The 27,972-nt window shown below is 36.7% G+C and overlaps 1 protein-coding gene across 2 annotated transcripts in view; it reads left to right on the top strand.

Moving 5' to 3' along the window:
- The window catches only part of NTRK2 (neurotrophic receptor tyrosine kinase 2), a 417,637-nt gene that overhangs the window by 322,515 nt on the left and 67,150 nt on the right, over positions 1–27,972 (top strand). For both annotated transcript variants that reach the window (XM_074196621.1, XM_074196620.1), the window contains 2 exons: positions 3,790–3,962; positions 13,085–13,319. In XM_074196621.1, the coding sequence (XP_074052722.1) occupies positions 3,790–3,962; positions 13,085–13,319 (408 nt within the window). The remainder of the gene's footprint in view (positions 1–3,789; positions 3,963–13,084; positions 13,320–27,972) is intronic.

Below are 27,972 nucleotides of genomic sequence, written 5' to 3'. Positions count from 1 at the left end.
CCAGATGGGGAAATTAAAAATCAGAGAAGTGACCATAAATAATAGAAAGATATTAAAATTAACAAAAATTAAGAGTCAGAGAAGTGATTTTCCTATAATCATGAATGAGTATATTGAGAACCAGTATCTGTAGTCTTTGATTTCAAATTGAATACAAGAAGACTACTCTTTCCTCATTGAGATCCAGCCTCAGAATCTTACTAGCTTTGCCCCTTAGCAAGTCTTTCAACTCTGTTTGCCTTAGTCTCCTTATCTATAAAATGAGCTGAAGTAGGAAATGGCAAACCGCTCTTGTATCTCTGCAATGAAAATCCCAAACTGGGTCAAAAGAGTCACAAATGGCTATAAATAAGTGCATAACAATATTCTTTTTTTTTACCTATACCTTATTGCATTTTGGTTTGGAAATTTGCAACAAATTCCTACATCTTTATTTTCTCTCTCTTTTTTTCCCAACAAGCATATTTTTTAGAAATATTGAGGTTGCACAGTGGTTAGAGTGCTGAGCTTGGAATCAGAAAAAATTGAGTTTAGATGTGACCCCATGTACTTACTAGCTCAATGACTGTGAGTAAATAATTTAACCTTTGCCAGTTTCCTAACTGCAAAATGGAGAAAATAAGATCACCTACTTCCTTGGGGTTGTGAAGATAAAATTAAATAACATTTGTAAAACTCTTAGCAAAATGCCTGGAAAATGCTTATTTCCTTTTCTCTTAGTTTAAAAGAGAACTCTCTCTCTCTCTCTCTCTCTCTCTCTCTCTCTCTCTCTCTCTCTCTCTCTCTCTCTCTCTCCCCCCCCATATATGTGTATGTATACATACATATCTATTCTCCCCCCCCCTAAAAAACCATTCCCCTTTCAGTCTAGTGTAATGGTCCTATATTCTATCTACAATATATCAATTACCCTTATTAAGTTATAACTTTGTTACTCTACTGAAGTCCTAAATTTCTTCTCCAGACTTCCCTTTCCTCTTCATTGTTGTTCAAGTGTTTCAGATAATCAAGAGTTTTCTTTTGTGTTTCCTACATTTCTCCTATTTAACCATCAGTTTTCCATTCTCTTCTGAAATTTAGCTAATGCCCCGCTACTGCCTAGCTGGAATCAATGCATACTTCATGCCCTCTTTGACTATTTTGAGCAAGAGGTGAAGAAGCTCCCTTGGGATTTTCCTCCCAAGTCATGTCAGTTAAGGAGATGTCAAAAAATTCATAAGCAATAAGAGAAAGTAACATTCCAGATTTGGCACTTGGAATAAGAAAATCCTGATGTTTGATGATGGGGCTAGCATGTGTGGCAGAATGATGGTCAGGAAGAGTAAATGCTACTAAGAAAAACTGTGGTGTTATGTGTGTATAGGTGAGATGTGATTTTGAGGAACTGGAGGCACTAGAGAAAGCTTCCATTAATAGAAAGAAATGACAGTTACCGCCCCCCCCCCCCCCCCCCGGAGTGTCATCCTATGCCAAAGTAGAATGATTTTTATTAATAGAGTTTTAGGGCATGGCTTTTCTTTCCTGGAAATCAAGTTGTCTAGATTTAGATCCAGTTAAAGCATTCCACCCATGGAACAACATAACTCTTTCCTAGTATTTTTGTCCCAGAAGGTTTGAGGCTTTTTAATTTTTGCCTAGCTGATACTCTAATATAGATCCTCTTGATCTTTTGGAATAAATACTTAGTTGTGAAATGGATGTACAGTAAAGTAGAATTACTTAGAAATGTTCATTAATTACCTAAAGATTTAATAAATGCTTACTAGAAGCCAAGAATATTGCTGTGTACTGAGGAGATAAAGATAAAATGGAAAGAGCCCTGTCCTCTAGAAGCTCACATTCCATTGGGAAGATGTATACTGGAAGAAACAGATAAAGTAAATGCTAATGAAGAGAGTGTTAGCAACATAGGGGATGCAGAAATATATTCTTTTCAAGAAGGCATCTGATTTGAGCCTTGAAGGGAGGTACAAATTCTGAAAGTTAAAGATGAGATGAGATGACATAGGAACAATTATATGATGTTGTATAGAACACCTCCAGCTAGCTGGCATAGTGGTCTAGAGTCAGGAAGACTCATCTTTTTGAGTTTAGATCTAACTATGTGGCCCTAGGCAAGTCACTTAATGTTATTTGCTTGAATTTCCTCATCCATAAAATGAGTTGGAAAAGGAAATGGTAAACCACTCCCATATCTTTGCTAAGAAAACCCTCAATGAGGTTACAAAAAGTTGGACAGAACCTAAACAACTCATCAGCAACAGAAATGGAACACCCCTCCCTTACCTCTTTGCTGTAAAAAAATTTCCAAAAGGCCATGCTCTTTCATGAGCAACCATAATAGCAAAATAAAGAAAGTCAATTTGAGTGACAAACAACCCAGCTCCTGGAGCTCTTCAGGACATGTACGCACACATGATCATATCACAGACATGATGGCATTCTTCATTTTTCCATTAAGTACAGAATTGCCATTACGATAACAGTTTTGATGCTTAAGGCACTTCTTGCCTCATCAAGATAGGTAGCATCCCCTGAGTCACATAACTTCCACTCTTTACAAAGCCAAACAAAAAGCCAAAACAAAGCTGCTTTGTTCACTTGTGCAACAGGAACTACTAGATTTAATCCAAGTAATAATAAATTCTCATCTCCCTGACATGCCGATACATTTTATCCTCTATAGGTGGCATGATTTGTATATAACCATAAAGAAGATGGGAGACAGGGTCCTATTTTACTGGGTCCTATTATCTTTAGCAACGTGATAATTTTGCAGCTGGCAGCTAAGTGTATAGTGGATAGAATACTGGACCTTGAGTCAATATGTCCTCTCTTCCTGAATTCAAATCTGGCTCCATCCACTTAATAGCTTTGGGACCCTAAACAAGTCACTGTTTGCCTCAGTTTCCTTATCTGTAAAAAGAACTGGAGAAGAAAATGCAAACTACTCTAATATCTCTGTCAAGAAAACCCCCAAAAGGTGTCATGAAGAGTTGAATAAAATTGTACAACAACAAATTTTGAAGCCAGGGAGATTTCTCCCTGACCAGGGAAATCTCTTGATTTCAAAATTCCTTTAATATATAGACTGAGGAAGGATCCTTAAAATGTTATCTGAACTCATTCCATCAGTGCAATAATTGGGCACCATTTTGGGCAATCTGTAATGGAGAATACCATCTGTATCCAGAGAAAGACTTGTGGAGTTTGAACAAAGACCAAAGACTATTACCTTCAAATTGGGGGGAAAAAACCATTATCTTATTACGTAATTTTGCTATCTCTTATACTTTGTTTTTCTTCCTTAAGGATATTTCTCTCTCATCACATTCAACTGAGATCAATGTATACCATGGAAACAATTTAAAGACTAACAGAATGCCTTCTATGGGGGTGGGGGGGAAGCAAGAATGGGGAAAAAACTGTAAAACTCAAAATAAATAAAATCTTTCTAAAAAATGTTATCCGAATAAAAGAAGGATCATACATTATAATATTTGGGGAACTCACTTAACAAATTGAGTTCATAATATGTCATCCCTCTTCAGAAAGGGCTTTAAAGGAGTGAAAATTATGAGAAAACTATATTCACAAAAATAATCAATTTTAGCTTAGTGTCTTATGATCTCAAAAAATTAAAAAGTAAACCTTTCCTAGTGATCTTTTTAATTTCCTACACATTTTATCATTTTCACTCACACATAAATGACTATTTTTATGCAGAGCCTGACTTTTAATTCACCCATGTTTTTAACTTAAAATTTTTCTCTTTCTTCACCTAACCAGACACTGAAAGATGCCAGTGAAAATGCCCGCAAGGACTTCCACCGAGAGGCCGAATTGCTGACCAACCTCCAACATGAGCACATCGTGAAATTCTATGGTGTCTGTGTGGAAGGGGATCCTCTTATCATGGTCTTTGAATATATGAAGCATGGAGATCTCAACAAATATCTCAGGTATGATTGCTGGGGCAGATGGAGAGCTGTGTATCCACCAAAATAGGAAGCCAGGGAAATATCTGACTCTCTTGAATCTAGGAATTGAATACCACTAACAATTCAATTTAAATTCAGATATACAAGCATTTATTAAACATCTCCCATATGCAAAGCAATATATTAACTGAAATATATACAAGGTACCAATATGTAAATAACATAAGCACAATAAAAGTGATTAGAAGTTTTATGCCACCCTCTGGAGCAGCCTTCAGAACTGTGTAACCTGCTTTGGATCAGATCTTGTACTCCTGAAGTCAGTCAGATTTCCATTGAGAAGAAGGAAATCAACTGGCTTAGCACATGGTCCTTTCTATAATTAACCTAATTTAATGAAACACTTAGCATTTTATTCTGAGAGGAGACACCCAAGGCAAGGAAAAAAGAAATTTGTGGTGGGACTAAAATAAAATAAGAGAAATAAAATGGTTATTGTTTCGATTACTCTCCATAATAGCTCTCAGCTATCCAGGCAAGAGGAAAATTGCAGGGATCTGAGTTTGGTAAGGGTTGGTTCATGATGAACCTGGTAGGAATTTGGTTAAACATTCTTTACTGTTACAGTGACCTTAGGTGAGTCACTGGATCCTCAGAATCTTTGAAGTTCTTACTAGGTGATTTTTTAAAAATCTATTCCCTCTCCCCCATTTCTACTGAACTGGGGCATTTGTTGCTCATGATTTCTTGGTCTTTGTAAATTCTCACCCTCCCCCTTTTTGTCCTGAGCAGAGGCAGCATGGTATGGAAGATAAAATGTCAGTCAGGCTTGGAATACCTGGATTTAAATCTTTTTTTACCTCTCACACTTATTAAGTATGTCTAGAGTATAGAATATGAAACCTCTAGCAATTTTTAATTTTTAAAATAATTCTTCAAGTTAATGTGTTTAGAGCAAAGGTGACAATTTAGTACATGCAGGCAGGGGAGAATTCTGAAAATCTATAGTTTAAATGGGGATAGGGGAAGGGCTTGTGATTTCATTTGTATAAAGACCCCTTCATATAAACACAGGTTGGCAGCCTTTTCTGCACTGTAGTTAGAGAGTGGTATGGAGGTCTAATAGGTAGGTAACTTGATCAGAATCATAAAGCCAGTGTATGTCTGAGGCTGGACTTTAACTCAGTTCTGCCTGACTCCACTAGCTAAAACAGGACTTAAGGCCAGTATAATAATCACTATGCCACAATGCTTTGTACACAATGCTACTAAATATCTAAAAGGATGCTGGAGGGGAAAAGATTATTAACATTCTTCAAAATATCATTTGTTTTGACAATCTAGACTCCTTCTTACTACACCTTTCTTCAATGAATGATCCATTTAAGTTGAGTTAAGCCTTCTTTCCTTGCCATGCCTTGGGTCAATTATGTTTATAGAAGTTTGGTCAAGAAAATATTTGATTAGGTCAGCAGTGAATAGCTGGTTTGTAGTATGAAGAGCTTTCCTTCCAAAGATTCATTTTGTTTTACTTACTGTCACTGAAACAGAAAAAAAAAATCACATGGTTGAAATAGTCTTATACTGTTCTGTCACTCATCACTTAGGGAAAGGGGCATGGAGGAGCAGAGGAATCATGTTGAGCTGTTTCCCTTTCCACCCAACTGACCATAGTTATCTACTTCTGATATTTGCTATTTGAAGATTTATTATTTCACCCTCTTCCTTGTGCCCCAAGCTACCCTCCTTAATTAAGATAGTTCTTGCTGTCTTGCTTTCATAATGCATCAAATGCCCTACCTGGCTGGGGTTAGAGGTTTAAATGTGCTCAGAGTGTGCTCACATATTATTTACTTGGAGGCAGCTCAACACCTCTTTTTTCCCTTTCCCTTGTTTAGGCACCCTCCCATCAATTTCCCCTTTTGAATTCAAGAAGGAGCAGGTAGGCACCTGCTCTGGTGTCTCAAATAGGACATGTAACAGCTAGTATCTTCCTCCACTTGTTTGAGAATCTGCCCAGTTCTTAAGGATAGAATGTTATTTATCACTGCAAAAAATCAGGGTTTCATGTTAAGTAAAGTTTGATAAAATCCACTTCCATGATACCACTAGCTCTCTAGTTCCCAAAGGAATGCCCTTGAGGTAAAATGTCTTTTCTAGGATAAGCATTTTCCCCCTTTTTCCTGCCTTCTTTGTGCTCTTGGGTGTTGTATAGAAATTTTTTCTGGTTACAGGAAAAAAAAATTAGATGGGATACTTATGAATGGGCCAAGGGTAATTGCAAGTATTCTTGAATCCCAGAGGACTGGCTTGGTATGGCCAGAGTGCTGACTATGCTCTTCCCAAGCAAGATGGAATTCATTTCAGCACTTCCCTATTTCCCATAGCCAGTATCATTAGAAGTTAGAGATACTCTGGTCCAACTCCATTTTCCAAAGAAAAAATCAGTTTTTGGAAACAATCAAATGACTTAACCAAACTCATTCAGAGCTTGGCTGGGTTGTCTCTTCAACTCAGTACTCTTTTCAAGGTGCCCTTTTTCTGTTTCTGAGAAGATAGTGCTCCTGCAACAGATTCTAACATTCCCTTTTCCTGGCAAGCACTGCAGAGAAGCCTGAGGGGTCAGAGCCAAGTAGTGCTGTGTGGACTTTGTTAGGAATGTATTTAAATAACTTGTCTTTCCTGTTGGAGTGCCATGCCAGGTCTTTCCATAAGAAAGAGGAGGCTAAAAGTCATTCCAGAAAGAGAGTGAAGGATAAATGACATTAACCTGATGGGAACCTGAGAGTGATGCCTATGAATTGAGAAACTATCTAAGAATTTGAAGGGGCACAAGCTCTCTCTCTTGTTCTCAAGATGCTTACAGTACCTGTTCTTGACAAAACAAAAGGGCTGAATCTTTTCCCCCAGTCACCTTGACTGTTTAATGTATCCCTGCTTCATATTTTATGCTGGAGAAGACCTTATAGAAAGAACATCTTTAACAAAACAAAAAAAAAAACTAAAAAAAAAATCTAGGGGCGCCTAGGTGGTGTAGTGGATAAAGCACCAGCCCTGAAGTCAGGAGTACCTGGGTTCAAATCCGGTCTCAGACACTTAATAATTACCTAGCTGTCTTGCCTTGGGCAAGCCAGTTAACCCCATTTGCCTTGCAAAAAAAAAAAAAAAACCTAAAAAAGAAAGATCATCTTCTCATTGTCTAACCCTCTTGCTTTATTGATGAAACTAAGGCCCCAGGTTGATTAAGGGAGTTTGTTGCTTGTTGAATTGTTTACTCATTTCAGTCATACCCAATTCTTTGTGACCCCTTTTGAGATTATCTTGGAAAAAATACTGGAGTGATTTCTGTTTTCAGCTCATTTTGCAGATGAGCAAACTGAGGCAGACAGGGTGAAGTGACTTGCCCAGGGTAACCCTTGAACTCAGGAAGAGGAGTTTTCCTACCTCCAAATTCAGCACTCTGTACTCTCTGGTGCTGCCTGACCATCCTTTAAGGGAATTACTCAAGGTCATAGATGGACTAAGAAACAGAGAAAGGCTTCCAGCCTAGTTCTTTAACTCTAGGTATTTTACCAGAGATCAAATGTCTTAGCATCATAGATTAATAATTGGACAAGACCTGGCAGTTATCCAGTCAGTGTGATTCCCTCATTTTACAGAGGAAAAAACTGAGGTTCACAGGAATTAAGAGACTTGCCTGAAGTCACTCAAATATTACTTATTATCAACAGAATTTGAACTCAGGGCCTCTGACTCTTGAGCTGCTGAATTCTTTCCATTGTACCATGTTGTCTCTCAGTGTTTTCCCTCCTGAGTTAATCTTCAGTTTATCCTGTACATATTTCATCTGTACCTAGTTGTTTGCATTCCCCGTTTCACTGTGAGTTCCTTGAGAATAGGGACTGGGTTTTTGTTTGTTTGATTTCCCTTCCTGACTTGAGAGAAGATAATCTTCTGGGAGGGAAATAAATTCAAGGTGCATAAATAGCATTCTTTATTTTGTGAGCTGAACCATCCCTTAGTCTCATTTTTCTCATATGAAAAATTAGGGTGTTATCCTTGCTGGTGCCTAATATCTTTTTCAGTGCCCCTCTTGCTCTGCTAACTTGCCTTTGGAATTTTCTCCGTTTGGATCTGCCCTTCCTCCCTTCAGTGCACTGGCAAGTTTGGATAAATGCCTCTCTATTTTAAGGTCAGCTTGAGGACCACTGACCCCTTCTAATGGCTGAGATCCTTCTCTCTTCCCCATCCCTTTCCACTTTACTGTATAGAGATTTAGACTTGATTAACTTTTAATGAAGGGGAAAGGTCAGGCCCTTTAGTGGGCTTCAGAGTCTTCTTGCAGGACTATATTCCAGTATAAGGGTAAAAAGAAAACCTAGCATTATCTGAGCTTTTATCTCTTCTTCCTTCCTTTTCTCTCTTTTTTTAAATAGCCCTTTGTTCAATAAACCTTTCTCTCAGATAATACAGTTGTTAAAAAAGCATTTCTTAAGCCTGAGCTTTCATCTCTCCCTTTATTTTTTTAATGGACCTTTGTTCAATAAACTTTTCTCTCAGATAATACAGTCAAATCAACAAGAATGATACATAGTAGGTAAAAGTCCCTACTCTCAAGGAGCTCACAATCTAATCAGGGATACAACATACAAGCAACTATATATAACCAAGATTGAGAGCAAATAATGTGGAAATAATCTCAGAGGAAAGGCACTAGGATTAAAGGTGGAGAAAGGCATCTTGTAGAAGGCAAGACTATAGTTGAGTCTTAATAGAAGCCAGGCAGTGGGGAAGAAAAGGGAGAGAGTTACAAGCATGAGAGGTGTGAAGAGCACAGAAATGCCTGTAATCCAGAGGTTGGGGGGGGTGTTTGTTTGAGAAACAGTCAGGAGGCTGGTATGACTGAATATAGGGAAAATGATGTCCATAACAGAAATAAGGACATTAGAAAGAGTAATAGATTTTGGGGGAAGGATAATGTTTATAGTTGTTACTTCCACTTCCTTACCTCCCACTTATTTCTTTACCTCTTACACATTAGTTTTTGGCTCAGCTGAAACTATTCTCTCTATTGTCATCAATAACATTATTAATAATGAATAGGATAATATTAATAAATGCAAATATATCAATAGTCAGGAAGGGTTTGTTAGTAAAGCCCCTTTTACTTAAATCTCATAACAACTTTCTCCTCTATCCTCAGGTAGAGGATGGAGCAATAGACAGCATTGATTTTAGGGGCTGTCCAAATATTTTTGTTGAATGATAGTGAAAAATCACTTTGATCTATTGTATCTGAAATCTATCTGGAATATTAGTTGGATATAGGTATTGAAGTAAGTTAGGAGCCAAGGATGATACAAGGTTGTAAACTTTAGTGACTGGAAGCATAGTGGTAGTCTTGACCAGAGTAGGAATTTGTTGTGGGGGAGGGGGGGAGGGAAGAGAGATAATGTCTATATTCATTGTTTCTACTTCCTCATCTCCCTCTGAATTCCTGATCTCTTACAAACTGGTTTCTGATCCTGCTGTTCAACTAATAGGTTATCAATACTCAGTTCCTAGATCAAATGGCCATCATTCTTGACCTTTCTTTAGCATTGACACTGCTAGCCATTGCCTCTTTCTAGATAGGATACTCTCTTCCCCAGGTTTTCATGACACAATTTTGTCTTGGTTCTCTATCTATTTATCATATTGCTCCTTTTCATTTTTTTTTTTTGCCAGATCATAATCCGTGCCCTGCCCCAGATACATGGGTATACTAGACTCTCTTATTCACAAAGACTCTCTCTTGGTAATCACATCAGATCCCCATTATCTTTTGTAACTAATGACTCTCAAATGTACAGAACCAGTTCTCATTCCTTTCCATCTTCTGCTAGACATTTCTTCTTCAGCCACCTATAGGCATCTCAGACTTATAATATACATGATAGAACTTATCTTTCCTTCTAAACCCACCACTCTTCCTAACTTACCTGTGAAGGGTACCAGCAACCTTCTAATCACTCAAGTATGTGAACTCTGAGTCATTCTTGAGTCTTCAACACTATTTAGCAAATAGCTAGGGGGGCAGCTAGGTGGTGCAGTGGATAGAGCAACAGCCCTGGAATCAGGAGTACCTGAGTTCAAATCTAAGCTCAGACACTTAATAATTGCCTAGCTGTGTGACCTAGGGCATATCACTTAACCCCATTTCCTTAAATAAATAAAATTAAAAAATAAAAACAAAGCAATTAGCTGTGGGGTCCTGTTGGTTCTATCCCAATAATATCTTTCACCTTCTCTCCACTTTCATGGCCACCACCCAAGTTCAGGTCTTCATCACTGCTAGCCTCCTAATTAGTCTTCCTACTCCAGTTACTCTTTCTCCAATCTATATTCTACAAAGTCAGTAGATTGATATTCCTAAAGCAAAAAACAGTCTGACCAGGTCACTTCTCTGCTCAAGAAGTTTCAGTGGCTTCTCATTGCCTCTGGTATAAAATACCCTTACTGTTCAGTTTTTGTATTTAAAGCCCTTTACAATCTGATTTCAACTTAACTTTCTGGACTGATCTCATATTTCCTCCTTCCTCAGATACACTGCATCCCAACAAAAATGGCCTGCTAGTTTCTTATACAAAACATTGATTTCATCTTCCATCTTAGTGTCCCATATTTAGAAAACTCTTCCTCCTTGCCTCTGTCTCACCTAAAGACACATTTCAAGTATTGCTGCCTATATAAGAGGAGAAAGAGTACAAGTATTTCTATAGTGACTGCTGTACTAAATGCTTTATAAATATTAATCCTCACAATGATTTTGGGAGGTAGTTGCTATTAAGATTATTATCCTGATTTTACATTGGTAAACAGAGGTTCAGTGGCTTGCCCAGGACCATACAGCTTTAAGGCCTTTTCTGATCCCAGCTTCAAGTCAAGATCTCCCTACCCTTGAATGTATTTTTTGACTTTCTATAGGTTTCATAGCAACTTCACTGTGTATATTACATTCTCTCTCAGTAAAATGTAAGCTCCTTGGGCATGTTACCTATTTTTATTTTTGTCTTTCTATGCTTGGCTCCTAACCTACTGTCTGAAACATAGTATGAACTTAAATGCTTGAACTAAACCTAATAGAACTCTCTCTTTTTGTGGGAAGCTGAGACCAGGAGAGGAGAAGTACCATCTAATTTATTCAAGAGAGATGAGTAAAACCCTGGTCTCCTGACTTTTAATATCATCTTTCTATTACAGTGGGAATCAGGAAACTCAGCCCCTCTTTCTTTTTCTACCAATAACCAGTATTATAACTTGGAGTGATTCACAATAACTTCCTTGATCTTAGTTTCATCTGACAAAATGAGTAGGTTGAACTAGATGATTTCTGACCCATTTCCTGCTCTAAGATTCTATCGCTATCTTGCTTAGTATGGAATGCAAGTTTTTTTTTTTTAATGTTAGCCTGAGTGATAGCAGATGGTGATAAGCGCTGGAGGAATTCAAAGAGGGAGGGCACAAATATGGAATGGAAGGCTTCCCAGAGGAGGTGGGCTTTGACCAGGCTTAAACATAGTTGAGAATTTCCTGAAATTTGTCATGAGATAGCACAAGCTTTCTAGTAAGGTTTAACTCTTTGAGGGGGACAGTCCCCCATTTTTTAAACTGGCTCATCCATTTTTCTGTTTGACTTAGGCGTTTAACATGTAGTTGGAGACAGATCTTCCTGTTTTTATACTATGAAGGATCTTCTCTGGGGAGATGCCCCTTCTCTCTGGCCTCTCCTGCTGATACTGATGTTTTAAGTCTGCAGAGACAGAGTGAGCCCTTTCCGGGGTCTGTGAACAGTACTTTCATTTCTTGCCCTATAGTGCCACCCCAGGTCAGTCAGGGAAAGTGAATCTGAGGATGAAAAGAACCTGCTGCCTTTCTAGCATACCATTTCAGCATTGACAGAGCTATCACTGCAATGCTGAAGATTATCAGCAGCCCCAGCTCTCTTTACTGAAATGGGTTTAAAGACAAGCACACCAACTCCCTCCCCCATCCCCATCTCTGCAACACATATATATTGTTACATAGAGCTGAAGGTGATGATTGGCTGTGACAGGGGAGGAAAACAAAGGAGACAAACCAAAGCATTAAAAAGAAATAAATAATCTAAAAGAGAATGCCTTAAAAAAAAGAACACCTCAAAAAATCCCAGTCAAAGAATTAATTAGCTGAGACTCAAAATAGCTTTTGTGTATGTGTGGCTCTTGACAAGTTCATGGGGTGAGATTTGGGAGGGAAAGAAGAGAGAAGATTGCCATTTTTTTCATTAGAATTGCATCAAGTCCAAGCTGATATGCTTCCAGTGACCTTGAAGCATTTTTTTCTGAAAGAGAAAAAGGACAACTTAGAAAACCTGTTTCATTATATATAAATAAGTGTTAATGCTAGGGTGGAATAAAAACTTTGAGACTCTGGACATCAATTCTTATCTTTTGTTTGTTTCATAGACCCCTTTGGCAGTCTAGTAAAGTCTTTAAGCCCTATCTCAGAATATTTTTCTAATTCCAAAAGTAAAATATATAGAATTTCAAAGGAAATTATATTAAAATAGTTATTTAAAATAATAATTTCACAGACCCAATTTTAAAGTCTGCTATAGACTTTGCTAAAGCCATTCCTGTGGAAAGAACACAATCTGCCTTCCTTTTTCAGTGGTGTTGGTATGTTTGGTGGGGTGAGGGGTATAGTAGAAAGGGAGCAGGATTTATATTCATCTTTGTCTTTGGAAGCAAAAGGAGGAAAAACAATATTTAACCACCCTGAATCTATTCTACTAATTCCTGATCACATGCTCAGCCCCCTTTGACTTCATAGGGATCTCCTGGTAAGTACCCTGGATCCTAGGCTAGTTCCTGAGCTTCTGGGGCTGCCAGAAGGATTCAGACCCAGATGGTACTTGAAATTCCACAGGCTCCTGGGAAATGTTTGCCATGGAGAAAAACATGGTTAAAACATTTTCATTTTCTTCTCTATATGCCAAGCATCTTTTAGTAAACAGGCATTTGATTATTTAGTTCTGGTGAGAAGCATCAGAGAACCCATAGTTCCAAGTCTACAAGTGAAATATGGCTCCAGAAACACATATCTGAATGTCATCCATACAGGGCCCATGGACCTGATGCTGTACTCATGGCAGAAGGCAACCGCCCCACTGAATTGACCCAATCCCAGATGTTGCACATTGCCCAGCAGATTGCAGCTGGCATGGTTTACTTGGCATCCCAGCATTTTGTGCACCGTGATCTTGCCACCCGGAACTGCTTGGTTGGAGAGAACCTACTGGTGAAAATTGGTGATTTTGGGATGTCCCGTGATGTGTACAGTACTGACTACTACAGGGTGAGTTGCCATTTTGAATATTAATTAAAATTTTTATTATGGTTCTTTCTGTGACTAATGATAGTATAACCTTTATGTTAGGTGACTTTCCTACTAGATTTCTATATTTGGGGTACAAGGAAGGAAAAGAGAAATCCTTCTTGGTAAGATGGTACAAGTGCTTGGAAAGACTTTTGAGAGCTAAGTTCAAGAATTGTTGAGCTAGAGGAACTTGGCTTCCATGAAAATATAGCAGAATAATTGTTGAATGATCAGTCTTGGACACAGAGAATAAAGTGGGAGAACTATAAATGTGATATTTCATAAGCTGCTGGATGTAGTTGATATATCAGTTGGTTTTTCCTAGATAATTATGTGTTAGTGATAACTTTGGTCTGTACATAAAATTGTAATATTTTGTATATGTTGTTTTTTAAAAAATTATTTTATTTTTTAATTTAAGGAACAAAACAAGCATTTCCAAAACAATAAAAAGACATTTGCATATGAAACTACAAGCACACTACGCACAACTTGCTTTTCCTTTTAAAAATACAACAAAATTATCATTTAAATTTCTTTTTTTTCCTTCCCTACTCCATCACAAACCTATGTGTGTGTCTATTTTTTTCTATCAGTTCTTTCTCTGGATGCAGATAGCATTTTTCTTCACATATCCTTTATAGTTAATTTGGGTATTTAGAATAGTCAATATAACTTATTTACTCAAAGTTGTTCTTAAAACAATATTGCTGCCATTGTGCACAATGATTCTTTTTCAGAATAATGTTTTTAAGCACAAAGTAAATTAAAAAAGGATCATAAAGAAAAACAATTATATTGAAATTCAGTCACATACACATATGTATATATTCATACTCCCATATATTTTTAAGCTCATAGACTCCAGTTTAAGAATCCCTGAAATACTAATATGTTTCTATATGTTTTCTATAACATACTAATATGTTGTAGAAAGATGTGGGAGTTTTATTTATCCAGGTGATACCACAGCAACCTGATACTGACCTTACAATTTTTCTATGTCCTAATGAATAGGATCATTATCACCAAGTAGTTTATTAGCTACTTTATGTTTTCATAACTAAGAAACAAGATTAAAACTGTAAAATTGGAGGAAATATTGAAACTCTCAAAAAAACCCCCAGTCATTTCTATTCTCTACCCTCTTCCCATCCTGAAAGAAAAAAATAGGGAAAATGAAGAAAAAGTAACTATATGCCATATTTACTTTTAAAAGATCCTTTGGAAGATCTAAAGTCAGCTTACTAATTTAGGGGATTAAAAATGTATTATGAATAACTTGATTTGTTCATAAAATTGTCATGTTGATATATTTAGAATGGTAATGGCCTGAGGAAAAAATGCAAAAACAAATATTTTTCTTTTGATTATAATCAGCGTTTCCCTCTAAATTTTTATTCCCTATCCCTGATTTACATCACTAGATAAATGAAGGATAAGCACATTTCAGAAAAAGAATGGGAAAATAGCCCAAGAATAGGTGGGACTGACATAAGGGTAGTAGAAAGGAGAGGTCAAGCTTGGGGTAGTGGAGTTGGAAGCCAGCATTTGATCCAAAGTTGACCCAGACAAATAACCTCAATCTTAGACAATATGTGTATCACTGAGGAGTCTCAATATCAACCATTTTTTCCTCCTTCCTTATGTTCTCCTCCTTCTCTCTATCAAAGTAGGCTTTCAAGATAAAAACTGATATACCCATTGATAATAAGGCATAAATGATTGATAAAGGTTAATGTGCACTTTATCTCATGGAAACCTGAATTTTAATACAAAAAGATTTAAATCAAAAGCAGTATAACTTCAGGTATCTGTGAATTTAGAAAGGGCAAGTCTTGGGGAGGGGATAGGTTCAGGAGGGTGGCACTGCCTAGATTCTCTGATATCTATCTCTGAATTTTATTACCTTGAAATTTCTGTGGGAAATTAGATATAGGTATGGTATAGTCAAAACAGGTAGGAAGAAGGGTGTTTCTTCTGTGGTTGGTTTGTTTTAAATAATTGTAATTAGTTCTGAATAGCAGGAGATGGGATTTATGTCCAGAACTGGGAAAGTGAAGGAAAAGCAAACCCAAAATCAAAGCTGAAAGGAGATAGGGTTGCAAAAACACACTGACAGATACTGTTTTCTTGAAATTTTTATTACCGGTATTGTGTTTAAAGTCCTTCATGCCCACCCATTGCTTCAGTAAGGCAAAAAAGGTGCCTTAAGATCAAAGGTCAAAAGAGGCCAAAGAGGTGCTGTTAACTCAGCATAAGAGCAAAGAAAATAATGTTGTTATGAGTCTTGGCCCTTCCTTGCTTCAGTGAGTACATGAAACCTAAGCAAATAACTCAGGATTAAAATGCTTCCCCACATTTTCTATTATAAACTATTTGTAAGGTTTCTCTTGGTTTGTTTAGATAAACAGTTATGGGGCCAGGCATGATTTGGGATGGCTGGGGAGATGGTTCAGGTTGAAACAAAAATATGATAATATCTGATGATATTATTGAATTGGGTTCCCCCCCACAGAAATGTAAGAGAGTGTTTTTCCCCCTTTATGGTCTTTGTTTTGATGTTTTTTTGTATTGGTTTTTATATCCTAGGCAATTCCCATTATCAATCCTCCTCCTCCAGTATCAGCTTCTGAGATATGTCCCCAGAAGTGGGACCTCTTTATTCAATGTGTATGAATAATTTAGTGATTTTTTCTTATATAATTTCAAATTGTTTGCTAGAAGTTAGGTCAAATCATAATTCTACCAACAGTCCTTCAAATGTAACTGTTTTCCCATAGCCCCTCTTGTTACAGTTTCTGACCTTCACATGTTTTCCCAGTCTTGATGATTCCAAGATAAAACCTCTGAGTTGTTTCAATTTTCATTTTTTCTTAATATTTCATGACTTTCATGATAATGATTAAATCCTTGAGATAAATCTGAGCATTAAGCATATCAGGGAAGGCACTGGCAGAATAAAATGCTATTTTATGTACTATAGCTTGGGAATTAGCCACATGATGTATTTTATTATCACTGAATGCCATGGCTGGGAGGGACTATGAAAACCATACAGTTTAACTTTCTCCTCCAACAGATAATGAAACTGTGACCCACAGAGAGAAAATAATTTGCCTGCCCAAGGTCAAATATCTAGCTGTTAGAAGACCAGAATTTGAGCCCAGGCCCTCCAATGCCAAGCTCAATAGTCTCTCTGCTATATTAAACTTTATTCAGAATAATATCATTATGTTCTGTAAATATATGTGTATAGGTAGATGTATGTATGTATATATATATATATGTATATATATATACATATATATATATACCCATAAAACAAATGTAATATTTCACTGTCTTCTTTAGAATTAAAAATCTAGTTTTGTTACAGGGCCATGAAATATTTCTAAATTGTTTTAATTTGAGGAAATACTTCCTGGAACAAAGTGTTTCTTAATTTCTTTAATGAGTTTATATGAAACTACCTTAGTTCTCCATGAAACATTTTTTTTTATTTTCCCCACAGCCCAGATACCTGAATAAAGCAGGTTTCTTTTCGTTTCATTTGTTTTCTTTTCTTTCTTTCTTTTGTTTTTTGTTTTTTGGCAAGGCAGTGGGGTTAAGTAACTTGCCCAAGGTTCATACAGCTAGGTAATTATTAAGTGTCTGAGGTCTGCTTTGAATTCAGGTCTTCCTGACTCCAGGGCTGTGCTCTGTTCACTTGCCACCTAGCTGCCCACTAGAGCAGTTTTCAAAACATGCTCTGAGAATTTCCAGGAGTCCTTGAGACCCTTTCAGGGGATCTACAAGTTCAAAACTATTTACATGATAATACTAAGTCATTTTAATTTCTATTACAGAAATGGTCAATAGATACAATCTACATAAATAAAAACTCTTTGAAATCTTCAATAATTTTTAAGAGTATAAAAGGGCCCCAAAAGTTTGAGAAATACTCTTACTATATTTATGCACTATTGGTCCCATAGCAATAGCATCCTACTCATACTCCAATTTTACTAATGCTTTGGGTTATTGCTGCCCACAAAGTAAAATGTTACCTCTTTACTGTCATGTTAAATGGCATTTACTATCTCTACCTGTCTTGAAACAAGCTTTCCTTAACTTGTAGGCATCTTTAGTACCACCCTACCCTCATTCGTTTTGGGGAAGCCTTCATTCCCATGAATAGTATGCCCTTTGTTTCAGACATATTAAACATATATATATATATATATATATATATATATTCTGTATGTACCTTCATGTGCATCTATCATAATAATTATTACCAATCAGTATTGCCATTTTTACTAAAAATAATTTTCATGCAATATTATATATGCATGGTGGGCATATAATGGTTCTAGTATAATCAACAATAAATTGAATGCAAAAAAAGCAATTTAAAAGATATCATCCAAAAATTGATGCCTAGAAAAGAAAATGGGTGAGTCATATAGCCAGAGTAAGAAGTACCAGGTAGACAGCTTGTAGAGCAGACACATTATGTCAAGAATTCTAGAGGAAGAAAACTTCTATATGTTGGGTGAAATTTCAGTGGAGGATTTGTAGGAGTTCATAGATAAGAGCTGGATAGAGGGAAAAAATCTGCCTAAGATAATAAACCATTGATCAGTTATGACTGGCACCATTGAAGGGAGTACCTGCTTTAATGAGATTGTAAAGCCATGGAAATTTTCTGAAAGTACTTTGATATTCATGTTGTTAGCTAGGTTCCTTGCTCTCATGGTGGGGGGGGGGGCAGATTCTTTACCAGTAAATACGGTGACCCAAATGCAATCCCCACCATATATATAAATGAACTATCTAATCACTTGTAATAATCTGGATAGCATGGATTATTCATCCACTTGGTTTCCCTTTATGAATTGCTAGACTGATCTCTATTAAGTGGCCACTTAATTTACTATGGCAACTTTATAGTATTCTAGAATCTGTTGAAATCTGCAGACTGACTGGCCACCATATCCATTAATTTGAAAGGGTTCCTTTATATCTAAATTAAAGTCAATGACAGTGTGAGAACCCATTGATACAGATCCACCTATAATTTATAGTCTTAGAGACCTGAAAGGATATATGCCTGAGACAGGAATTGAATTCAGGTCTTCTTGACTCTTAAGACTAGGATACTATTCACTATGCTTGCCATATACATTAACATGATAACCTTGCATTCAGATAAATATAATGAGAAGTGATTTTTTTTTTTTGCCACGTTTGGCTGAGAGCAGGGGGAAAGGGATTTTCACCAGAAGACTGAGTCTTTTACCAGTGCTTACTGGGGAAAATAACTCATATTCTGTCCATAGCTTTGAGCTGTTTGTGGTGGAAGGAGTTTGGATGGCAGCTGCTGTCTATCATAGAGAAGTGGGAAATTGCTGCTATGAGACTTCAGTCTTATTGCAGCTGAACTAATTATACATTCACGATGAAGGGAGAAATCTGAGAACCATATTGGCATTGAAACCAGCCTGTATAGCTGACCAAAATTACTCTAGCATTGATGTTTGCTGAATTGTCTTCATTAACAGCTCCATGGTACCAGCCTTCAATTTTGTTGTCTGTTTCTTCCTCCTCCCCTCTGTGGACAAAACCTGGCCTTTAGGAAACATCTGAAACCAGATTTCTGTCACATTTGCCTTTCAAAAAGCTAGCCTCTCACAATACTCAGTCATTAGCACGCAAAAGTGGTGCCATTGAAAATACTTTTTTAAATGTCTTATAGTAGTTGTTAAATATTGTTTTTCAATATGATATCATAGTAAGCAGAAGAATAGGAGCTCAACCATAAGAACAGAGAAAACAAACCAATGAGCACTTCTCTGGTTTAGAAGAGAGTATTGGATTTGGAATCAGAGGACATTGGCTCAAATCTTAGCACTGCTACTTACTACATATGAGACTTTGGGGCAAATCTCTGGGTCTTTGTTTCCTCATCTCTAAGTGGGAATTAGATGATATCTCAGTTCTTTTCTGGTTCTCCATTTATAATGATGTGATTCTTTCTCAGCCTTGTTCTTCAATGATTATAAAATTAGAGGCTGAGAGGTGTTTTGCCTTGGTTGTTCTATTTCTCAAAGGAAAAAAAAATCAGTAAATGAAGAAATTTGGTTTATAGAAGAAAATTTAAAAAACTCCAATGCACATCTTAAATGAACAAGGCCATTATCAGAGTCTAAAAGGGTAGAATGATGTTGCTACTGGCAAAGGAAAATAATTAACCTTCCAGTCCTCAAATATTTATTGACCTCAGAAAGAAATGAAATTCACATCACCCAAAAACCTCATTAGTGCTAATAGTATTATCCTTTCACTCCACAACTGATTTAACAAATAGAATGTGCTGATCTTCATTTCACCTTCTTTCCCTTAACCCTATTTATATATTAAGAAAAGTGTCTATGGAAAGTAATTGGGATGGAGAAGGTGAGGCATGAGTGATTAACAAATGACCAAATCACCCAAATCACCAAAAGTTAGCTAGCTATCATACTTCAGAATAGGAAAAATACAGAGGATAGTTTATTATTTACTATCAGAGACCACCTTTGGGTTATTTTTGCTTTTGGTCTCATTTGCAAGAGACTTGGAACTTTATTTTGATAAACATTTGGTGGCATTGAGGGTGCTTGTGATGGGAGGCAGCAGTGGGTGTTAGAAGCTGGGTTCTGGAGCTGTGGGGTCACATATTTAATCTTCAGAAAGAGCTCTTTTCAACAGACCCTCCTATCAACTTCTGGGCTGGGAAGTATGCTTACCTGCCCTGGATTCATTATGACTGTGGAGAAGCTTCCACTGGGAGCACTTGAAACAATGCACAGTTTAAATCAGAGAGAACAATACATTTGTTTCCCTGGGAGAGAAATTGACTAGAGAACATTGGAACTATTTTCTATGATTTAAAAAATGATTGTTACCTCCAGTCTGCAATATTTGCACAATAACAGTTTGCCTCCTCACAGAAGTGTTAAGAACTTGCCTCCTTAGGTTCTTTGTGTTAAAATGGCTGCAGAAGTATGACATGACATTAATTTTGTGAAATCATGGACAATATATTCTTCTTCTAACAACAAAAGCATGCTAGCTTATAGGAATCCAAAAACAAGGGATAAATTGACTTTAAAAGCAAACTAAAACTACATTATATTACATTTACAAATTTTAATTCATTTGTATTTAACATTTTAGAAAATCATAGGACTATTGTTCTAAAATTGGAAGGGATGTCAGAAGCCATTTAATCTTTCTCTCTCATTTTACAGATGAATAAACATACCCAGGAAGGTTAAAGTGATGTGTCCAAGATTACATAGATACAATTTGAATCTGGGCCTTCTAATCACCAGAGCCATCACTCTTTCCACTGAGCCATTATCTAGAGAATGATTATATATCGGTCTTTTTTAATATATATTTAATAGGTACTTTAAGTGTCTGCTAAATCGAATGTGGAAAACAGTGACTGACACAACAAAATGTTGTGATCCCTACAATTACATAACTATTTTTAAAATAATAAATTCATAGTTAATAAATTTACCTTAAAAAATTTTGTGTACCCTTTCAGGCAGAGGGCAACCATGTAAATCTCAGTGATAAGTTCAGATCACCTGGGAGTAGAAATTTGTAAGAATAAAGTTGAAGGGGGGGGGTGGCTAGGTGGTACAGTGGATAGAGCACCAACCCTGGAGTCAGGAGTTACCTGAGTTCTAATCCAGCCTCAGACATTTAATAATTACCTAGCTGTGTGGCCTTGGACAAGCCACTTAACCCCATTGCCTTGCAAAAAAACAAACCTAAAAAAAAAAAGAATAAAGCTGAAGTGGACCTTAGAGGTCATCTAGTTTAACTCCATTTCATGCCATTTTTATTATGAACTTAAACATAAGTTAACATTGACAGAATAAGAAATTTCTATCTAAAACCATGAATCTCCCCAACATATGCTTTGTTTTCAAGTATATATTAAATTATACACAGTAGTAACGGCCCTGCCCTACTTTTCTCTATCACTTTCTGACTTTTTTTCTACTTTTATTTGTAGTTTTTTAAATTAATGCTCCTTTTCTTTTCTTTTTCCAAAGTTGATATTATGCTTGCACTACTTCTCTACTCATCCCCCAAACAAAACCCTTCTCTTATAATAAGTAAATATAGTCAAGCAAAACAAATCTATGAAAATGCATGACTCATTCTGCTCTTGTAGCCCGTCATGTCTTGCCAAGAGGTAGGAAGCATACTTCATCACATCTTTCTTCTTCTATCATGACTGGTCATTCCCTTGATCAGACTTCTCAAATCATAAAAATCATTTTCTTTTACAGAATTGTAGCTAATATATAAATATTTCTCCTGGTTCAGTTCACTTCCTTTTTACCAGCTTATACAAATCTTCTCTAGTTTCAGTGTACCATATCTTTTGTCATTTCTTACAGCAAAATAAGATTCTATTACTTTAATATGTAATCATTTTTTGAATCATTCTTGATGGGTGCCCATTTTATTTCTAGGTCTTTGCTGCAACAAAAAAGTCTGGCTATAAATATTTTTCTCTAACAAATGGGTCATTTCATTCTGTCTTTAGCATATATGTATAGTAAATGATATCCCTGGGTCATAGAATATATATTACTTAGTGATTTGGGGAGTATAAATCAAAATTGTTTTTCAGAACCAGTCTTTTCATTTAATAGATGAATGAATGATTTGAAACTCGAAGGAATTAAATGAATTGACTAAGACCACAAGTTAAAAGTAGTAGGGCTAGATTCAAATATACCTCCTCCAATTCCATATCTTCTATTCCATTCCTTTGCTGAAAATAGTCATTGCCTGTTACATTCAACTGCATATTGATTACTTAGACTTGATACAAAGCTAAAGGATAGGAGCCAGAATTGATAGTAATTCTAAGTAGGGCTGACTATGGCAAAATCAGTAGTCAGCCAGTGTAAAGTCAAAAATAAATGACAAGAATAGCTGGAAATATCTCAGAAATCTACTACCTTCCCTCTCAATTTAACAAATATATATGAAGTCTCCACCATGTTTTGTGTGTTGGACTTTCTAACATGGCTATAGGTGTTATGTAATACCTGCTGGAGACTTAGCAAACAGTTAAGTTATAGCAACTAGATAAAAATGTTATCCAAGGAAAACTAAACATCTATCTATTCTAACATACTACGACAGAATCCTATAGTAGGCTAGAGTCAGTCAATCTAGGAAGTTTCAAATAACAGACCAAAGCAGGACACAATGTAAATTCACTGATATTCAGAATTCCATCTAGGTTTGTAAGCTCCCTTTCTTCTGTATTCTTCTACATGGTAGGAAGAGAGGCAGTTGCTAAGGTTTCACACACTATAGTGGAGAGAAGCAGCAGCAGCATATTATTATTTTGCAGCTGCCATGATCCATGCATTTGGCGAAATCTGTTCACTTTGAGACTCCCACCAACCTGCTTTGATTCAAAGATCATAGTTGACTCTTACCAACAGGAGAATGGTCTGAATCAACCCACATGCATGTCAGGATGATGGATGGAATTCCACAGCCTAGCAACCAAGCTAGAGAAGGAGATGTTGCAGACAGAGAAGGCTTCAGTACTAGCTAACCTCCACACACATTCATTCATTCATTCAAAAGCATGAAATACCTACTCTAACAATAATTGGCATATATATATATATATATATGTATACACACACACACACACATATATATAGATAGATAGATAGAGAGAGAGAGAGAGAGAGAGAGAGAGCACTTTGAAGTTTGCTAAGTGTTTTTTTTAATGTTCACATTGAGTTTCCTAATAACCTTGTGTGATAAGTGAGGCCTGCATTTTTCAAATGAGGAAACTAAGACCCAGAGAGATAGTGACTTGCCCAGGGTCACATATCCGAGATAAATCAAAGGAGGCCTTGAGGACTCAGGGCTTCCTGATTCCAGTATATATCATATAAGTACATGATCTCTGGCCTCCTAGAGATTATAATCAGCAAGGACATGTATAATTGGGTTGCCAGTATTTTTAGAATAATTTTTTTCCTAGACTTGTTTAGAATTCTTTTTTGGTTTGTTTGTTTTTTTTTTCTTTTTGCAAGACAGTAGATTAAGTGACTTGCCAAAGGTCAAACAGCTGAGTATTTAAGTGTCTGAGTTAGAATTTGAACTCATGTCCTCCTGACTCCAGGACTGATACTCTATTCACTGCACCACCTAGCTACTCCCTTGTTTAGAATTCTTAACAGTAGAGAGGGAAGTTTACTGTGGTTTTTAATTTGGTGGCGATCAGGTTCAACAATCATTTTATGATTGGGTTTTTAAACTCAGAAGAGATGAACCCAAGGTCATGATGTCTTGGTCCTCTAAATGACCCAATACTCTCCCAATGTGACACTCTTCTTAAAATTGGAGTACTAGTTCATAATTCTGTGGCACTTTATAGTTTACAAAGTATTTTCTTCACAGCACCTAAGATAAATAGAAGAGGCAGACATAGAAAGAAATTTAATCTGCGACTGAAGACAGATGATCTGAGTTAAAATCTGAGCTTTCCATGACTTTGGGTAAGTCATTTAACCTCTCTAAGCATCTGAGAGGTAGAAACAGTTTATTTGAAAATAGTAGACATGAGTTCAAATCACCATTCTGCCACATTGCTCCTACTTGGCATTGGGCACTTCATCTCTCTGCAGCTCAACTACTTCAACTGTAGCATACAGTGGGCCAGTCAGTCAACTAGCTTAAAGAACCTACTAGGAGCCAGGCTAAACTAAGTTCTGGGGATATGAGTAAGGACAAAAAAAGACTAGTCATTGCTCCCAAGGAACTCATGGTCTAATGGGGGAGAAAATTTGCAAATAGTGATGTACAAATAAGACATAGCTAAGATAAATATGAGGGGGAAAAGCATGAAGACTAATGAGGATTGAAAAATGTTTTGTGAAGAAGGTGGGGATTTTATCTGAGAAATGAAGGAAGCCAGGGGAAGCCTTGAAAAAGAAGATGAGAAAAGTTTCAAAATTGAGGGATTACTAGTAGAAATTCCCTAAGTCTTGCTGTTTGAGGAAGCAAGAAGACCAGAGTGAATAGATCAAAGAGGACATGAAAGAGAATAAGGTATAAGAAGAGAGGAAAGGTAGGAAAGGCTCAGGTTAGGAAGGGCTTTGCCATTCAATTTGCCATTTGATTCTGGAGGTGATAGAGAGCCACTGGCGTTTATTGACTATGGGAGAGGAATGGGGTGACATGGTGAGACTTGTGCTCTAGAAAGATCAATTTAACAGCTAAGCCCACAGGGTTGTTGTGAATATCCAATAATTGGTACTTTGTAAACCATGAACCATGAATCACATCTAAATGTCAGCTATGAGTTACTGTAGTTGATTGTTTCTTGAATGTTCCCTGATACCAAGAACAGGACTGTAGATTTAGAGAAAGACTCTAAATTTATCCTGTCCAAGCTCCTTATCTTACAGATGAGGAAACAGAGGCCCAGGAGGTAGCATGACCTTTGCCCAAGGTCAAACAGGTAATTAAATGGCAGAACCAGAGTTTCTGACTGATGAACCACTTTTATGCATTCACATCCACTCTTCCTAGTATTGCAGTCTAGCTCCATAACAACTTGTTATTTTGAGTGGGTCTATGATATTACTTATGATGAATATGCAAATGAAATGTTATTTTAAGGTAGCCTCACTTAAATTTCCTGGGAAATGAACTGTCTCTGAATTAAGTGTGTATTTGTAAAAGGAGTAAATGAAAGACAGCAAAATTATGAGAGACAGACCAATGAGAAGGGAAAGACAGAGAGACAGAGACAGAAAGACGGAGGGAGGGAGGGAGGGAGAGAGAGAGAGAGAGAGAGAGAGAGAGAGAGAGAGAGAGAGAGAGAGGAGGAGAGAGAGTGTGTAAAGGGAAGGAACAAGAGAATAGCAGAATGTTTTGTATGATTTGAGCTATTACTGGACAGGCTGGCCTCACAGCATAGATGTTTTTAGCAAGGAACAAACAGCACTCTAGTCAAGACTAGCAATAGAGACAGACACCTGCTGGCCTCCTCTGTCATTGCACAGCTGTATCTCTGTGTGGGTGACTTTGGTGGCGGCTCCACATAAGAGAAGCAAGAAAAAAAGGCTTGTGAGGAGGCAAGTAACTTGTCAAGGTATCTTTGTGGGTGTCTGTATTGAAGTGTCATGGTTTGAAAGCTTTTTATTAGCAGCTATTTTAGTATCCAATGTTGTAATGGAACGGTTTCTTCCCTACATGGATTTTCCACCCTGGCCTCCTCCCTCACAGTCCTACAACACTCACAGGCATCATTCCACGTAGGTGGAGGACATGACGTAGGGCTTCTGTGACGTTGGACCATTTGTTGCTGGGTCCCAGTGTCCTCACCACCCTGAGAAAGAGCGTGCTCCCAGATATTTCAAGTGCATGGGGTGGGGGTGGGGGGTCTTACCTCTAATACTTTGCAGGTAAGAGAAGAGGCATGTATCCTCCATGTCTAAGAGAACACTGACCAAAGGATCTAACATCATAAGATTTAGAGTTGGAATGGACTTTAAAGATCATTACTCCAAAACCTTTCTTTTATAGATGAGAAAACTGATACTCAGAAAGGGTTAATGTCTCATCCAAAGTCACATAGTTAAGTGACAGAGCCATTATTAAATCCCATTTTTTAAACTCTTTTTACAATGTTTGGCCTATTATACATTATCATGAAATGAAGTCATCTTTATCAATAAACCATAAAATCTTCATACTGAAAGAACTTTGGAGATCAATCAGTTGAACTTCTTCCTTACTTTGATATGCAATTGAGTCCCATATCCAAATGATTTGCCACAGATCATTCAGCTAGTAATAAATCCAGGACTTGGACCCATGCCTTATGACTCTATGTGTGGATAGCTCTTTAGACCTCTTTTTGTTTTCTTTTTATTTTTTTAACTTAATGCTCCTATGAGCTTTATCTAGCTGGAATGCTCAGAAAAAAAAAAGCATCATGCAATGGATCAGAAGAAAGTGTATGTGCATGTCTTTCATGTTCTTATCTATTCCAACTGCTCTCTTCATAACAGAGGGAAAATGTCCACTAAAACTGTCAAACCATATAATTATATGAATAATAAGTGGGACATAAAACTATTTCCACAATGGAGAAAGTAGGTTTTCAATAATCCTCATATGTCAGTAAGTGAAAAGAGATTTAGTAAAATGACTTCTAGACTAACATTTCAACACACTGGTCTCCAGAGTATGAAAAGTAAAATGGGAAATTTTAATATAACCAAGTAAATATGATTTCATATAGATCATTAATACTGGAATAAGACAATGAAAGGATATAGTTAAGTCAAAACAACTAGACCTGAAAGAATAAGTAGAGAAGCTCATAATGGTGAAAGGTTTACCAAGACGACAAACTATGAATTGGAAAGTGGATGCCCGGTAGAGACAACATTAAAATTACAATGAAGAGCCTGAGAAACGGATGTGATATAATTGTGGAAATATACCCCCAAGTCACTCAAAATTTTCCTAATAAAAACTACAAAACTCTCATAGATATGAATAAAGTATTATGGTAGATATAATCATACTCTTGACTACTTTAGTTTAATGGTAGATATAATCATACTCTTGACTACTTTAGTTTAATGGAGAATGTATTAGAGTTAGCTTGGTGACATGGTGGAGAGGATACTGGACTGGAAGTTAGGATGATATGAGTTTGAATCCTACCTCTTTAGCTGTGTGATCCTGCACAAATCATTTAACTTTCTCAACCTGAGTTTTCTTAACCATAAAATGGATATTTTAATACCACTTACTGCACAGGATAGTTTGAAAGATTAGATGAGATAACATGTAAAATCCTTTGCAAACTACAAATGTTAGCTATTATGATTACTATCTATGCCCACAGTTCTCAAAGTTTTTGGTCTCAGCATCCCTTTACACTCTTAAAAATTATTGAGAATATATCCCAAAGAACTTTGGTTTATGTGAATGATATCTATTGAGATTTATCATATTTATCATATTTACACTAAAATATCTTAGTGATTTTATTAAAATAATTTTGACCTTATAGACCATCTGAAAGAGTCTCAGGGACCTATACTATTTTATGCTATGCCATACCATACCAAACTAATGTAAATTAGTATAGTGGTATGGTACAGTGGATACCATGCTAGGTCCCAGAATCAAGAAGATCTGAGTTCAAATTCTGCCTCAAATACTTATTATCTCTGAGATCCAAGGCAAATCATTTAACTTCTCTCAGACTCACTTTCATAAATTTTTTTTCATTTTTCATAATCTCAAGAAGCCAACATCATGATTTGACTACAAAAAGTGTCAGTGGCTTCTTATAATAAGAGCACAGCATCTATCAAAAGGGAAAAGAACAGCCCAAGAGTAGAATCTTCCCTAGGCTGACAATAATTGAAATGTTGAGTTCAGTTATGGATGCTACATTTTAAAAAGATGTTAAAAATTAGATTACATCCAGAAGAGGCCAAGGATAGTCATGGCATGAAATCAGGTCATAAGGAATGATTAAAGGAACTGGGGGATATTTCTTTTGAAGAAG

Source organism: Macrotis lagotis, chromosome 8 (genome assembly GCF_037893015.1).
Source record: "Macrotis lagotis isolate mMagLag1 chromosome 8, bilby.v1.9.chrom.fasta, whole genome shotgun sequence".
Taxonomy (NCBI): Eukaryota; Metazoa; Chordata; class Mammalia; order Peramelemorphia; family Peramelidae; genus Macrotis; species Macrotis lagotis.
This window is presented reverse-complemented; position numbering and strand designations above follow the sequence as displayed.